Raw genomic sequence first — 17,450 nt, forward strand, 5'->3', positions numbered from 1 at the left:
GGCTGTGCTATCTACTGTGTGGGCTGTTATATACTACATCGCTGTGCTATATACTACGTGGCTGTGCTATATACTACGTGGCTGTGCTATATATTACGTGGATGTGCTATATACTACGTGGCTGTGCTATATACTACGTGGGCTGTGTTATGTACTATGGCTGCTATATACTACATGGCTGTGCTATCTACTGCGTGGGCTGTGTTATATACTACATTGCTATGCTATATACTACGTGGCTGTGCTATATACTACGTGGCTGTGCTATTTACTACGTGGCTGTGCTGTATACTACGTGGCTGCTATATACTACATGGCTGTGCTATCTACTGCGTGGGCTGTGTTATATACTACATCGCTGTGCTATATACTACGTGGCTGTGCTATATACTATTTGGCTGTGCTATATACTACGTGACTGTGCTATATACTACGTGGCTGTGCTATATACTACGTGGGCTGTGTTATATACTACGTGGCTGCTATATACTACGTGGCTGCTATATACTACATGGCTGTGCTATATACTACGTGGCTGTGCTATATACTACGTGGCTGTGCTATATGCTATGTGGCTGTGCTATATACTATGTGGCTGTGCTATATACTACGTGGCTGTGCTATATACTACGTGGCTGTGCTATATACTACGTGGCTGTGTTATATACTACATCGCTGTGCTATATACTATGTGGCTGCTATATACTACGTGGCTGTGCTATATACTACACGGCCGGCCGCTACCAATCAGCGATCTTGCCGCTGGATTTAAACACCGCTTCTGGTCGCGGTTGGCCAGGCACGACTAATCACAATCAGCGAAACGCAGTCCGGCCGCTAATTGGTGCGTGATTTCAACCACGCTTCGCTGATTGGTCGCGCCCGGCTGGCTGCGACCAATCAACGATATTGGCGCGGAATTTAACCCCCACTCACAGCGCAACGTACATGCATATTCTAGAATACCCGATGCTTTAGAATCGGGCCACCATCTAGTATATATTCCACCCACACCCAGACTCATAGTAAAACAGGTGGTCAGGAACAATGTCCCCACCCCTGTGCGTATAACTCCCAATAGGAACTATATAAGAGGAGGACAACGGGAATATATATAGAAAAGTAACAATTTTATTGAAAAACACAATTAAAAACACACACATTTAAAAGACACCAAATGAATGTACCAGGAATCCATATTATATCCCATTTTAACAACCAACCATTGGAATGTACAAAGAGAAGATGTGCGGTAACTCCATGTAATCCTACCAAGTGGACCCAGTTCCCAATGACCACCCTATATCCGCAGTAATACATATAAGCCTGTGCAACTATGAAGTTAGAAAAGGTGCCAATACAAGAACCTGATCCACAATGGAGACTAACATGGAGAGTGCCCGGAGGAGCAGCAAGAGTAACAAGCCATGCGGCGTTAGAAAATCCACCTCCCAGAGCACAAGCACAATCTTACCCACATGAGGATCCCTGGACTGAGCGTCACCCCCGACGCACGTTTCGCTGCTATCCTAGCGGCTTTCTCAAGGGGAAGTGTCATTTCCTCAAAACACCTAACCTTATATCCTGTAGGACCTGCATCACATGACAGTCATGTGACCGGGTATTTACACCACTGCTTGTATCGGCGCATGTGTCCACCGCTCCGGGCCCCGCAGCCCCGCGGGCCGGCCCACGTCTGAAAAACAGTGAATGGCAGCCAGGTAACCCCAGCAACCAAACAGCCACTCCCAGACGCACCGCGGCCGGACTTTGGAGGTGAAGGGGGGGAGGCAAGTGAGCACACGCGCACTGCAGCCTATAATTTGCACCCTACCACAAACTTATTTTATATTCTATTATTCAACACCGCAACTATACAGTCTGTACAATGCCCATTATAACATACAAAATGCAATTTAAGCAATATTCCAATTCCGCAGTTGCAGCGAAGTGTGATGTCATCATTAGCATGATAGATTAGGATGCGTCCTTCTTCAACCAGGATATTTAGATGTAATATAATAAAATCACTAAATACAAAACAAATAAGAAAAATACAACGTTAAAAAAAGAGAAGAGAAAACAACAGAAAGGAGGGAAAAACCACAACAATAAATTTCCATAGGCTTATAAATCACTCAGACCTTACAGGAATGGGGCAAAATTTAGAGCTTCATTTAAACCACATGGTTTAACTGTATTCAGGGTGACAATCCATTTCAACTCCCGTTGAGCCAGCATTTTTTTGACATTGCCACCCCTTATCCCCATATATATCACATCAATCCCACGCACCTTAAAACTCCGTGGGTCACAATTATGGACTTCTCTAAAGTGCCTGGGAATGGTGGTTAACTCAGAAAATCCTCCACCGTCTTTGCTGCGCCAATGCCCCGCACATGTTCCCTCACTCTCACTCTCAGTTCCCTGGACGTCAAACCCACATATATTAGTGGGCAGCCACACGTGGCATAGTACACCACATTCTCCCTATTGCAAGTGATGTACTCCCTAATTTGAAATTCTCTTTTTCCATCTGAAGAGTGAAAGGAGGTACTGCGCAGGACATTGGCGCAGGCCAGACAGTGGCCACATGTATGGCACCCCCTAATTGGTCTTGATGCCCCAAATAGGCTAGTAGTTGGTGCCATATAGTGACTTTTGACCAGCATGTCTTTTAAATTTCTGGCCCGCCGTGGGGTCATTAGTGGACAGTCGGATAGAAACGGACCCAAGGAGGGCTCGGTGCTCAAAATGCGCCAATGTATTTTTAGGATGGCTCTGATGTTATCCCACTCATGATTATATTCAGATATGAATCTGATTGATTTGTCACCACCCTCCTTCCTTTTTTTATTATACAATAATTGATCACGTGGGGTTCTCTTAGCCCTGTTATACCCGTATCGAACACGACGTCTACTATAACCCCTTTGTTGAAAGCGTCTGCTCAAGTCATCAGCCTGTTGTTCAAATGTCTGATCAGTCGAGCAAATTCTCCTCATCCGGAGGAACTGTCTGACCGGGACGGCCCTAATCGTGGCTTGGCTGTGCCCCGAAGATGCATGTACAAGCGAATTAACCGCCGTTTCCTTACGAAATACATCCGTTTGAATAAGTAAATCAGAATCCACCCTCAAACAGATATCCAAAAAATCGATTGTATTATAGTCATATCTGTAGGTAAGTCTGATATTAAAAGAATTTTGATTGAGCACAGCCATAAAATCCCTGAGCTGTTGTTCCGTCCCCCGCCAAAGAAACAAAACATCATCAATATAGCGCAGCCAACACAGCACATGGTCGGCGGCCCGTGCCCCCGCGTCCCCAAAAACCAACCTCTCCCAATACCCCAGGAAGAGGTTGGCATACGCGGGCGCACAGGCCGCACCCATGGCTGCGCCGCGCTTTTGTTGGTAAAATGTATCCTTAAAAGTAAAAAAAAAAAAAAAAAAAAAAGTTTTCCCCCCTTGTCTCTCTGCCTTGCTGTGGAGGTATTTACCAAGTTGGTAACAGAAGATTTTAAAAAACTTTCGACGCGGGGGCAATTCGACAACCTGACAAATGATGAGAGAGAAGCAGTTAGGCAGTTACAATCTATGAAAGATGTGGTCTTTAAGGCGGCAGACAAGGGGGGGAAACATTGTGGTCTGGCCGGTGGAAAAATATGAAAAGGAAGCATTTAGACAGCTCCGTAATAATAATATTTATGTAAAGCTCTCCTTTAATCCGGTGGTCTCCTTCTCGGGGCAGCTGCAGAGGATACTGTACCAGGCATTTGAGGATGGGATCATAAATAAAAAAGTTTTGGATGGTCTGATGGTTGAATTTCCCAAGGTCCCAACTTTTTACCTCCTTCCGAAGGTCCACAAAGACCCGGTCAACCCCCCTGGACGTCCGATTGTGTCAGGAATGCAGGGTCTGTGCGACTCCACATGTAAGTTTGTAGATTACTACCTAAAAGGTTTGGTGGAAACTTTACCATCCTTTGTCAAAGACACAACGGATGTCCTTACCAGGGTTGACGGGGTCTTTGTGGAGCAGGGGACCCTTCTAGTAACAGCTGACGTGGAGGCCCTGTATACCTGTATCGATCACTTGGATGGTCTACGGGCGGTTCGCTTCTTTCTGGGGACCTCCGACCTGGACGGCCCTCTGTGTGAACTTATCCTTGAGCTGTTGGAATTTGTCCTTACGCATAATTTTTTTACTTTTAAGGATACATTTTACCAACAAAAGCGCGTTGCAGCCATGGGTGCGGCCTGTGCGCCCGCGTATGCCAACCTCTTCCTGGGGTATTGGGAGAGGTTGGTTTTTGGGGACGCGGGGGCACGGGCCGCCGACCATGTGCTGTGTTGGCTGCGCTATATTGATGATGTTTTGTTTCTTTGGCGGGGGACGGAACAACAGCTCAGGGATTTTATGGCTGTGCTCAATCAAAATTCTTTTAATATCAGACTTACCTACAGATATGACTATAATACAATCGATTTTTTGGATATCTGTTTGAGGGTGGATTCTGATTTACTTATTCAAACGGATGTATTTCATAAGGAAACGGCGGTTAATTCGCTTGTACATGCATCTTCGGGGCACAGCCAAGCCACGATTAGGGCCGTCCCGGTCGGACAGTTCCTCCGGATGAGGAGAATTTGCTCGACTGATCAGACATTTGAACAACAGGCTGATGACTTGAGCAGACGCTTTCAACAAAGGGGTTATAGTAGACGTCGTGTTCGATACGGGTATAACAGGGCTAAGAGAACCCCACGTGATCAATTATTGTATAATAAAAAAAGGAAGGAGGGTGGTGACAAATCAATCAGATTCATATCTGAATATAATCATGAGTGGGATAACATCAGAGCCATCCTAAAAAAACATTGGCGCATTTTGAGCACCGAGCCCTCCTTGGGTCCGTTTCTATCCGACTGTCCACTAATGACCCCACGGCGGGCCAGAAATTTAAAAGACATGCTGGTCAAAAGTCACTATATGGCACCAACTACTAGCCTATTTGGGGCATCAAGACCAATTAGGGGGTGCCATACATGTGGCCACTGTCTGGCCTGCGCCAATGTCCTGCGCAGTACCTCCTTTCACTCTTCAGATGGAAAAAGAGAATTTCAAATTAGGGAGTACATCACTTGCAATAGGGAGAATGTGGTGTACTATGCCACGTGTGGCTGCCCACTAATATATGTGGGTTTGACGTCCAGGGAACTGAGAGTGAGAGTGAGGGAACATGTGCGGGGCATTGGCGCAGCAAAGACGGTGGAGGATTTTCTGAGTTAACCACCATTCCCAGGCACTTTAGAGAAGTCCATAATTGTGACCCACGGAGTTTTAAGGTGCGTGGGATTGATGTGATACATATGGGGATAAGGGGTGGCAATGTCAAAAAAATGCTGGCTCAACGGGAGTTGAAATGGATTGTCACCCTGAATACAGTTAAACCATGTGGTTTAAATGAAGCTCTAAATTTTGCCCCATTCCTGTACGGTCTGAGTGATTTATAAGCCTATGGAAATTTATTGTTGTGGTTTTTCCCTCCTTTCTGTTGTTTTCTCTTCTCTTTTTTTAACGTTGTATTTTTCTTATTTGTTTTGTATTTAGTGATTTTATTATATTACATCTAAATATCCTGGTTGAAGAAGGACGCATCCTAATCTATCATGCTAATGATGACATCACACTTCGCTGCAACTGCGGAATTGGAATATTGCTTAAATTGCATTTTGTATGTTATAATGGGCATTGTACAGACTGTATAGTTGCGGTGTTGAATAATAGAATATAAAATAAGTTTGTGGTAGGGTGCAAATTATAGGCTGCAGTGCGCGTGTGCTCACTTGCCTCCCCCCCTTCACCTCCAAAGTCCGGCCGCGGTGCGTCTGGGAGTGGCTGTTTGGTTGCTGGGGTTACCTGGCTGCCATTCACTGTTTTTCAGACGTGGGCCGGCCCGCGGGGCTGCGGGGCCCGGAGCGGTGGACACATGCGCCGATACAAGCAGTGGTGTAAATACCCGGTCACATGACTGTCATGTGATGCAGGTCCTACAGGATATAAGGTTAGGTGTTTTGAGGAAATGACACTTCCCCTTGAGAAAGCCGCTAGGATAGCAGCGAAACGTGCGTCGGGGGTGACGCTCAGTCCAGGGATCCTCATGTGGGTAAGATTGTGCTTGTGCTCTGGGAGGTGGATTTTCTAACGCCGCATGGCTTGTTACTCTTGCTGCTCCTCCGGGCACTCTCCATGTTAGTCTCCATTGTGGATCAGGTTCTTGTATTGGCACCTTTTCTAACTTCATAGTTGCACAGGCTTATATGTATTACTGCGGATATAGGGTGGTCATTGGGAACTGGGTCCACTTGGTAGGATTACATGGAGTTACCGCACATCTTCTCTTTGTACATTCCAATGGTTGGTTGTTAAAATGGGATATAATATGGATTCCTGGTACATTCATTTGGTGTCTTTTAAATGTGTGTTTTTAATTGTGTTTTTCAATAAAATTGTTACTTTTCTATATATCATCTAGTATATATATATAGTATTGACTTGAGGACAAAGAGTACATCCCTTTGAAAAGGAATATTTTTGTCAATACCTCACTAAACAATTTCCACAATTTTAACAAGACTGAGTTTCCTGGACCATTTTTTTTAACACATGAGAGTAAAGTTGATAATATAACTTTTATTACAAAATCTTCAGTTAGGTTGATGCAGAAATGAATACAACCCATATCAAATACTACTAAATGTAGTATTTTTTACGACCCTCATGACTTTTAGGCCCCATACACACGTTCAGGAATTGATGCAGAAAATTCCTGGGAAAATCCTGACATTTCTGCCGGTTTTCTGCATGAAAACCGCATGCGTTTGACGCGTTTTTGATGCGTTTTTGACGCGTTTTTGTCGCGGTTTTTCCCAAACATTTCCCAATGCATTAGACAGTGGAAAAAATGCGAAAAAACCGCAAAATTAATGAGCATGTCCGGATTTTTACCGCAATGCGTTTTTCATGCGGAAAAACGCACATCATGTGCACAGAAATTGCGGATTTCATTAAAAATGATAGGATGCTTAATGTATGCAGATTATTTGCGGTTTTATAGCGTTTTTATAGCGCAAAAACGCTAAAAAACCGCAAATAATCTGCACTGTGTGAACATAGCCTTAAGGATAGCATGGAATGTACAAGTGATGCTCAACTGACTGGAAGGGTGTTGGCAGGACAGATGACCCGACCGTAACACCCTGTGATTCTCCCCCTGGCTCATTTGCAGCTCTCTCCTTTCCTACACAGACACATAATTAGGGAGTAAAACCTTTCATACTGCTCTTGGCATGTTCATGGGTGCTGCTGTCCAACGTGGGCTTTAAAAAGTAAAAAAAAAAATTATGAAAAAAAACACGATATAGTTTGTATATCCTTGTTACGATGTTCAGTAATTATAAAGCCTGTTATGTAGTATCATACATACATTAATTTGATTGCTTCACTTATAGAATTGTTGTTTTTTATATTCTAGTAAATATGAAAGATAGTGAGAGCATCAAGAATACTGAAGAACGACTTTTCCTGGATATTGACCTTCACCATGATGACACATTGCTACCTCTTCATACATCCATTGTACTGTTTCTGATGTCTTATTGCGATTGCAAAACATTGAAAACCTTTCTAGTGATACCAGAAGATGACCCCAAGACTCTCAAGGAAAGTTTGTTCCCAAGTAACCTGAACGTCTCAATCATCTCCAGAAAAGATCTTCCAGCAATTGTTCAGAGCTGTCGTCTGCCGGCTGTTCTGGAGGCCTCTGGTGCGTTTTGTAGAGCCGGTTTGGCTGTGGTACTTAGACACATTATACAGAGAACATTCCTTTCCGATCCCTCCAGGAAAGATGTGATCCAACTTCTAGGGTTTAAAAAGACCTGCCTAAAGGCTTGTGCTGAAGTAAGTTTTATGTCCTTTTATCTCAGTTTGGGTCTCTCAATAGATGTACACCTATTCCGATGAACTTGTGTCCATGTAATCTATCGTTGTGCTGTGTCTGGTATAGTTACTGCTCCTTGCTATGGCTCACAAGTGCGGTGCCCCAAATCATACACAACTTGATACTTGGTGGCTGATTCTCTAATACTGACATTCTGCCCACCTGTCTTAACGTAGGGCTCACAGGAGTACGATTCCCTGAATTCACGAAAAGGCGTTCTCCACTTAATAAATCTGGCGCATCTTCTCAGTGGCGTACCGCTCCACACCTTACCGGAATTGCCATTCCAGTTAGGGACTGAAGTAGCATCTCTGGCGTAAGAAGAATGTGCAATTTTTTATTTTTTTAATTTTATGGGCAGGTATAGCCATGCCCATGCAAGCCCTGCTCCTCTCCAGCTCCACCTATTTTGGCAGAGTGGCTTCAAAATGGTGTGAAAAGGACAAAAACAGGGCTGTGGAGTCGGTAAGCCAAACCTCCGACTCCTCAATTTCCATGACACCGACTCCGCGTCCACCAAAATGGGCTGTAACTCCGACTCCACGACTCCGTCTCCACAGCCCTGCCAAACCTCTGACTTCTTAATTTCCATGACTCTGACTCCACAGCACTGGACAAAAGACAAAGTGTTTGTGCAACTCCGCATTGTCCAAAAATGATTCTACTTTTCAGAGCATTTTTTGCTTTCTTTCTAGCTTTAAAGCTTATTGTTTTGCCCCAGCAGAATTTTGATGTCACATAAATATTTATGTGCAAAAAAAAAAATAAATCTTATTTTTGGAAACCTTGAGATAATGATTCAGTAAATTGGCTTTAATTATGATTCTGTTTAGTTGAGTGTGCCAACAAGTGTAATTTCTGTATGTGGTGATGAAATGCCATGTTCGTGATATGTATACATTGTGGCTTTGTAAGTGCTTATAGATTTCATGCCAGCGAGTTCTGCAGCGTGCGAGTACACGGCTAGAAACCTAGGCAGACATGTTGGAACAGACACGGCCTGCGCTGTAGAAACTCTACCTTAATTAACCTTTAATTACGTCTAGCATGCTGCTCTTTGCATCTGTCTGCCATGTCAGATACTAATCTCCTCACAATGTAGAATTGTTTTGTCTCACATCCCAGCATTGGATTTCCAAAAATGTATCCTTTTCCATTGAGATGGACTTGTCAGATGTTTGTTATTGTAACGTGTCAGGGGCCAACGTCACGGAAACATTTCATGCCATGTTTTTCTGTCTGGATGACGTATTGGTCCCATCATCAGTATACAGGGGTAATGTAACATAATATTTGTGGGACAAGCCTGGCTTCATCAGTGGGACAGCCATTCTACAGAGATGGTTCCCTTTTGTCAGAATACCCTTTTTTTAACCAGACCATCCAGCCATTTTCCACATATATGTCCCAGTATCCTAATTAAGTAATGAACATGACCGGTACAGCAAGAGAGAAAGGTGAGATATATCATCATTCATACACTGGATAGGTGGGACACTATGGGGGCATTGTAGCTAAAGGGGTATTGTCTGTCTGCCATTTGTAGGGACGTTCGGTCAGGCAATCCAAGGGCTTGGGCTGGCATGTAGCATTGGAAATGAGGGGGACTTTTGCTGACTTTATGGGGCATTTAGACTAGTAATAAATGGCATTGTGATGAACTGTATGGGAGCACTGTGGTGAAGACTCTTCTTGCTGTTAACACGAAATAGGGCTGAAGTTGTCATCAACTTGAAAATATTGATTTAACAATCGAGTCGATAGTGGGTGACACTATGAATGACACTGTAAGGTCGAGTCACACAAGCGTATTTCACAATCCCTATATGAACTACAATATTCAATTTCCCCGTGAGTCTCCCAACCTAAACTTACATCCTTATGTGTGTCTATAAGGCTGTTAGTTCGGGTCAGGAGACCTCTTTGTTTGGGCATTGTGGTCCAGACATGGACCGTGAAATACGCTCATGTGAGCCCAGCGTAACACACAGCTGTCCTACAGACTCTACTTTTGATGGTCCCCCTAGGCCAAGGGATATTTTGTGTAACTACAACCCCTGACAAAAATTATGGAATCACCGGCCTTGCAGGATGTTCATTCAGTTGTTTAAATTGTAGAAAAAAAGCAGATCACAAGACATGGCACAAAACTAAAGTCATTTCAAATGGTAACTTTCTGGCTTTAAGAAACACTAAAAGAAATCAAGAACAAAAAATGTGGTAGTCAGTAATGGTTACTTTTTTTAACCAAGCATAGGGGAAAAATTATGGAATCACTCAATTCTGAGGAAAAAATTATGGAATTACTCTGTAAATTTTCATACCCAAATATAACACCTGCATCAAATTAGATCTGCTCGTTAGTCTGCATTTAAAAAGGAGTGATCACACCTTGAAGAGCTGTTACACCAAGTGGACTGACATGAATCATAGCTCCAACACAAGAGATGTCAATTGAAACAAAGGAAAGGATTATCAAACTCTTAAAAGAGGGTAAATCATCACGCAATGTTGCAAAAGATGTTGGTTGTTCACAGTCAGCTGTGTCTAAAATCTGGACCAAATACAAACAACATGGGAAGGTTGTTAAAGGCAAACATACTGGTAGACATCAAAGTGTCAAGACCGGAAACTTAAAGCAATATGTCTCCAAAACAGGAAATGCACAACAAAACAAATGAGGAACGGATGGGTGGAAACTGGAGTCAACGTCTGTGACCGAACTGTAAGAAACCGCCTAAAGGAAATGGGATTTACATAGAGAAAAGCTAAATGAAAGCCATCATTAACACCTAAACAGAAAAAAAACAAGGTTACAATGGGCTAAGGAAAAGCAATCATGGACTGTGGATGACTGGATGAAAGTCATATTCAGTGATGAATCGCGAATCTGCATCGGGCAAGGTGATGATGCTGGAACTTTTGTTTGGTGCCGTTCCAATGAGATTTATAAAGATGACTGCCTGAAGAGAACATGCAAATTTCCACAGTCATTGATGATATGGGGCTGCATGTCAGGTAAAGGCACTGGGGAGATGGCTGTCATTACATCTTCAATAAATGCACAAGTTTATGCTGATATTTTGGACACTTTTCTTATCCCATCAATTGAAAGGATGTTTGTGGATGATGAAATTATTTTTCAAGATGATAACGCATCCTGCCATAGAGCAAAAACTGTGAAAACATTCCCTGAAAAAAGACACATAAGGTCAATGTCATGGCCTGCAAATAGTCCGGACCTCAATCCAATTGAAAATCTTTGGTGGAAGTTGAAGAAAGTGGTCCATGACAAGGCTCCAACCTGCAAAGCTGATCTGGCAACAGCAATCAGAGAAAGTTGGAGCCAGATTGATGAAGAGTTCTGTTTGACACTCAATAAGTCCATGCCCCAGAGACTGCAAGCTGTTATAAAAGCCAGAGGTGGTGCAACAAAATACTAGTGATGTTTTGGAGTGTTTTTTTGTTTGCTTGTTTTTCATGATTCCATAAGTTTTTTCCTCAGAATTGAGTGATTCCATAATTTTTTTCCCCAATGCTTGGTTAAAAAAGTAACCATTACTGACTACCACATTTTTTGTTCTTGATTTCTTTTAGTGTTTCTTAAAGCCAGAAAGTTGCCATTTTAAATTACTTTAGTTTTGTGCCATGTCGGTGATCTGCTTTTTTTCTACTAAATTAAACTACTGAATGAACATCCTCCAAGGTCGGTGATTCCTTAATTTTGGCCAGGGGTTGTAGTTTATATTTTCATTTTTTTCTGCTATTTTAAGCATATTATGGAAAAGGCAAAATTTCAGTGGGTTGTCCTCTCCTTTTGTAGTCTTCTTAAACAGCACAGCTTACTCTAAAAAGAAAAAGTTCTGGTCTCCTTGATTCCCCTTGCAGCATTGATGGGCAGGTGAACAACGTGTCACTACTGCAGCCAAACAGGATACAAGGAGATCGGTGGGAGTACCATGCAGAGGACTCCCATGGAAAATAACAAGTATATCTTTTTTTTTTATAATGCATCATCCTGCTCACCGTTTTAGAAGAAATAAAAAGGACTTGCCAAGCTCTTTAAGTAAACTGAGCAAACAGCAAGGTAGTCCTTGACACTACGTAACAGATCCTTTGTGTCACTAGATGGATCTGACATGATGCAACAGTTGATACATTTTGTGTTATTTGCTTGCTCTCTTCTACCTACATCTGTTTTTAGCATTGCTGTCACAAAGGTATATTTTTCTTAATTTTGGAATATAAAAGTTTCTATTTTATGCTATTACGTAGGTTAGCCAGTGGACCAGACTCTGTGAGATCAGCATCCCGTTGGCTGTGGAAACCTTTCTAAAAGACCCCTCTGCCCCTATTCCTCCAGAAGTTCTTCAGCTTGAAAGAAAGCTTGGCGAGCCTGTAAGGGTCCACAATGATGATAAAATACGCCGACAGAAGATGCAGCAGCAAATGAAATCCAATGATACTGCTGAAAGAAAGGAAGTACAAGAAGAAACTTCTCAGAGCAGCATTCAAAAACCTCCAAGTTTGGAACTGACTGCAGCTTTGTCCAAACTAAGTGTTCAAGATGTGCCATCAAAAAGTACAAGAGAACCTGCACATATCAGGAAAGCAAGGAACGCCGACCTCCCATCTCTCGAGCATGTCTTTGCTGAGGGTCTATATTTTACTCTGACTGATGTTGTTCTTCTGCCATGCATCCACCATTTTCTGGTAAGAATTTCATTTATTTTGCTCATTAGCATGTTTTCCGATATTGCTGTTAGACGGATGTTACAGGACTTAGCTACTGGTGACCTATCCTCAGGCAAGGGTCACACGAGCGTATATTCTCTCATCCAAGAGACACAAGTCGATTATGCAAATCATATCAGACACTGACCAGAATTTCTCCATTCTTCCAGTCCGTGGAAATCGGGTTGCACAAAGATGACATCCGAAAGTAATCTGATGTTTTCAACGCACTCATTGACTTGCATGGCCAACTGCGATCTGATATCAGATCATACTCTGGCATGCTGTGATTTTTTGTGACGGACAGTCTCTGTTCAAGGAAAAAATTGGACATTTGCACGGTCCTATAGACTAACATTGGTTCGAGTGAGATCCGATGTTTTGTCGGATCGGACTGGGACCGAAAATATGATCATCTGTGTGAGCTCCTAGAATTGGTCATCAGTATCAGATCTGTGGGGGCCTATACCCAGATCTCCCACGACCAGCCATTTTCAGGTAACATAGCTGAGAGAAATAAAAAGTGTAGAAAGCTGGCTCAGCAATGCGACGTGGCCATTGTCAGGTACTACTCCTTTATCCCATTCCCTTCAATTTCCTGTAGTGTGTGTAGTTCTTGGAGCTTGTTCTGCCAGTATTTATGAAGCTATCTGCGCCTGCCATGGTCCACCCCTTCTATATAAATCTAGGCTGTCTTTACACTTTGTGGTTATATTGCATTTTTAACAATTATTTTTTTCAAAATACTGTAGTTTAGAGCCGCAACTTCAAAATGATCCAAAGTATTAATATATTCTTAGGTGTATAACATTGATTGATGTGTGAAATAAACACACGTAAAGGGGTTGTCTTACCGTGGCTCCCATTCTGATGCTGTCTGCTCTCCTCCAGACCTGTGAGGGGCCTGGGAGTAGTCAAGATGAGGTTGGCTGGGGATCGGGAAGGTATTGTTTTTTAATTTGTTGTTTTGGGGGTTTTTTTTGGCCTTTTCTGACCAATTTTAAAAAGAAATTTCCAAAGAAGTTCAACTTCTTTCACCTAGTTTCTACATTTTGCCATTTTCTGTAAGTCACTCCTGGTAAGTTGTAGGCATGATCTTTGTTTGTAGGTGATGACTTCATACCTGAACCTACAGACTATCACATTACAGGGAGGTCTGACAACTCCTCACTCCCTTGGTTATCTCCCAAGACATGGGTAGACACGTCTTATGTGAAAGCAAAGCTGTGCAGACACGGAGGCTCCATAAATACTCCTGATACCGTCTTCAATAATTAGTGGTTTCTGATATCACATGTTCAGACTGCAGTCACGGCCATCATGTATATTCCCAGTGGCATGTCAGTGTTCTGTCTGCATAGAGAATGTAAGAAAAGCGACTACGTGGTCTCATTGTGTAACATTGCCTGTCCTTACTGATTGCTTATCTTTATATTTATTTGCTGCTGATATCACGGAAAGTGTCAAACCATGAATCTGATCTTTTATGTATCTGGAAAAATCAGATCCTGTGTCTGGAAATCCACACATTACACGTAGCAAGTGCTGCTGCCATTAGTGACAAGACCTGGAGTTGGTAACTTCACAGAAGAGGGAAGAAAGAAGACTAATAGCAGTGTATGCAGGGAATAAAAGGATGATATTAATAAGAGGTGAGAGGATTGATTCTCGGGTCTCCGGTCCAGCGGCCAGGTCAGTGGTGATTGGCTGACCGCGAAACTCTTACCTTCCGGCATTCCCAGCACAACTTTCGATTAGCCAGATGATGTCCCACCAGCCCTAGCTAATCAAAATCCGCGCTGTGGACACCAGAAGGTAAGAAATTGACGGTCCTTCCTTTTCGCTGCCAGGTACATCTGATCTAGCCGATGGATCAGAGACCCATGGATTCATCTGCTCATCTCTAATATTAATAGTAACAAAATGTTAATTATTTTATGGACTTGATATGGAACATGAAAAACAATAGTTAAAAGACTTTTTTTTAGGGGAGAATTTTCAAGGCATGCTCTGTGATCTGTGCAGAGGTCATTGCGCAGGGAGGGGAGAGGAGGTGACATGTGACCATTACATATTGTGAATGCTGTGACCCTGTGGGGTCAAAATACAAGTGTTACTTTTAATTGTGATTCTGCCTGTGATGAGAATGAGATACCTACAGAAAAAGTGATTTATACAGTGCAGAAAGTATTATGAGACTTAGTGGCCAAAGTGAAAATTTCAGGACTTTTTTTTTTTTTTTCTTTTTAACATTAATGATGCGAGAAAAACACCACCAATACCTGTGAATATTTTCTTACCTTTGTATTAATGAAAACAAAAAAGTCGGTTTCAATAATCATTTGCATGCAGGGAAGCTATGCATAGTTGGTAGTTTATATTTTGTAGATCACAGAATTATCTGCTAGGTAAGCAAGCCATCAGAGGAAATCCTCCTCCATTGTGCCCTTGGCTTCTCGCCTGCTTCAGTTCCTGCCGGGTATTTATGACATGCTTACAACATGTGATAAATGCATTGCTTACTCTGCCCATACACGGGGCTTAATGGGCTGTAACCCCGATTAGAAAGTCCTCTGTTACACAGTAGCGGCTTTTAGGTGTATGTCTCAGGAGTACGACTAACTTTTTACAGCTTTTTGTATTATTTTCATGTGGATGTTGCTGTGTGAAATGAAATAATCATATTGATCTAGTTCTCGTGTTCGGTGCTACCTTTATCCATGTTGCATGGCCTTCCTTATGCACTTCATGCTTTCATTTACCGCAGTTAATGACATCCTATATTAATTTTGTGTTCCTATACTGTAAGGGTATGTGTCCACGGTCAGGAAACGCTGCGTATTTGACGCGTAGAGCCGCAGCATCAAACACGCAGCGTCCAGATATTACAGTATAGTGGAGGGGATTTCATGAAATCCCGTCTCCACTATGCGGTAAAACACGCAGGCGGCAGACCCGTGTAAACGGACATGCGGCGCGTCTTTTCAGAACGCAGCATGTCTGTTTACAGTGCGGCGACCCTCCGTCGCCACCCCGTAAATTTCCCATAGACAATCATGAGATGCGGTAAAACCTCATCTAATGATTAGTGAAATGCGTAGTAACTGTGTTAATGCAGCTTACTATTCATGTCACATGCCGGCTTACCTGTCCCGCCGCCGGAAGCCCCGCGTCCACTGCAGTTCTTGTGGTAAGATAAGTTCTCGCGATAACTTAGCTTACCGCGAGAACTGCCGTGCACGTGACCGGGGGTTATGTCCGGTCACACTAGGCTGGTTCTCATGGTCAGCTGACCTTGAGCGCTAGAATGTAGATGATCGCTGGAGAGTTATCTCCAGCGATCATCTACAAGCTCTGCTATGTCTGGATGTCAGGCATTCAGATGTAGCAGAGCTGGACTCGTCATGGGACACTCGTTATGGGATATCTGCGGACAGGGAGTATGAATTTGTTTTTTGTTTTTTTTTGCTTTTTTGCAGGACGAGGGTCTTCAAGAGGATTGAGCGGACAATAAAGATATGGTCAAAAAGTGTGTGTAATCATTTAATTAAAATACTTTTTTCTAGTGTCTGTGTTTTATTTACACTTTACTAGGATTAATAATGGATAAGCGTCTTATTGACGCCTCGCCATTATTAACCGGGCTTAATGTCACCTAAGGTGTAATTAACCCCTTATTACCCCATATCCCACCGCTACTCGGGAGTGGGAAGAGAGAGGCTAAGCTCCGGAATTGTCGCATCTTACATTGAATATCAGCCCGCATCATTTTTTGGGGGGGGTCCCCCCATTTTTATAGCCAGTAAAGGCTACGCAGACAGCTGCGGGCTGATATTCATAGCCTGGGAAGCTCCATGGGTATTAACCCCTTCCCAGGCTACAAATATCAGTCCCACAGTCGCTGGCTTTCCCTCTTTGGCGCAGAAAATTGAGCGGGAGCCCAAGCCATTTTTTTTTTTCAAAATTTTTTTTTTTAAATTAAACATTGAATTTAAGGCCAGGGTAAATACCCGACACTGCCGCGGGCACTCAGGACCGGAGCGTTTAGCTGCATAAAAATACATGCAGCCGCACACTCCGGTCCCGATTGCCCGCGGCAGTGCCGGGTATTGAAGTGAGAGACTTGTGTGAGTTTCTCGCAAGTGTGACCCCTGCCTAACACAGATTTCATGGGTGTATGTGTCTTTATTTAAGGCCGGGATCACACAGGCGAGAAACTCGGACGAGTCTCGCATCTTAATACCCGGCACTGCCGCCGGCACTCGGGACCGGAGCGTGCGGCTGCATAGAAATACATGCAACAGCACGCTCCGCTCCCAAGTGTCGGCGGCAGTGCCGGGTATTAAGATGCGAGACTCGTCCGAGCTTCTCGCATGTGTGATCCATCTATCGTATCCATCTATCGTATCCATCTATCGTATCCATCTATGGTATCCATCTATCGTATCCATCTATCGTATCCATCTATCGTATCCATCTATCGTATCCATCTATCTATCGTATCCATCTATCGTATCCGTCTATCTATCGTATCCATCTATCTATCGTATCCATCTATCGTATCCGTCTATCTATCGTATCCATCTATCTATCGTATCCATCTATCTATCGTATCTATCGTATCCATCTATCTATCGTATCTATCGTATCTATCTATCGTATCTATCTATTAATCTATTATCTATTTATCCATTATCTATCTATCAATATA

The 17,450-nt window shown here is 43.0% G+C and overlaps 1 protein-coding gene across 3 annotated transcripts in view; it reads left to right on the forward strand.

The window, feature by feature from the left end:
* Positions 1 to 17,450, forward strand: part of GSTCD (glutathione S-transferase C-terminal domain containing) — a 211,484-nt gene that overhangs the window by 58,044 nt on the left and 135,990 nt on the right. For all 3 annotated transcript variants that reach the window (XM_077278271.1, XM_077278251.1, XM_077278261.1), the window contains exons 2-3: positions 7,541 to 7,965; positions 12,281 to 12,718. In XM_077278271.1, the coding sequence (XP_077134386.1) occupies positions 7,546 to 7,965; positions 12,281 to 12,718 (858 nt within the window). In that variant the 5' untranslated portion in view covers positions 7,541 to 7,545. The remainder of the gene's footprint in view (positions 1 to 7,540; positions 7,966 to 12,280; positions 12,719 to 17,450) is intronic.

Source organism: Ranitomeya variabilis, chromosome 1 (assembly GCF_051348905.1).
Source record: "Ranitomeya variabilis isolate aRanVar5 chromosome 1, aRanVar5.hap1, whole genome shotgun sequence".
NCBI lineage: Eukaryota > Metazoa > Chordata > Amphibia > Anura > Dendrobatidae > Ranitomeya > Ranitomeya variabilis.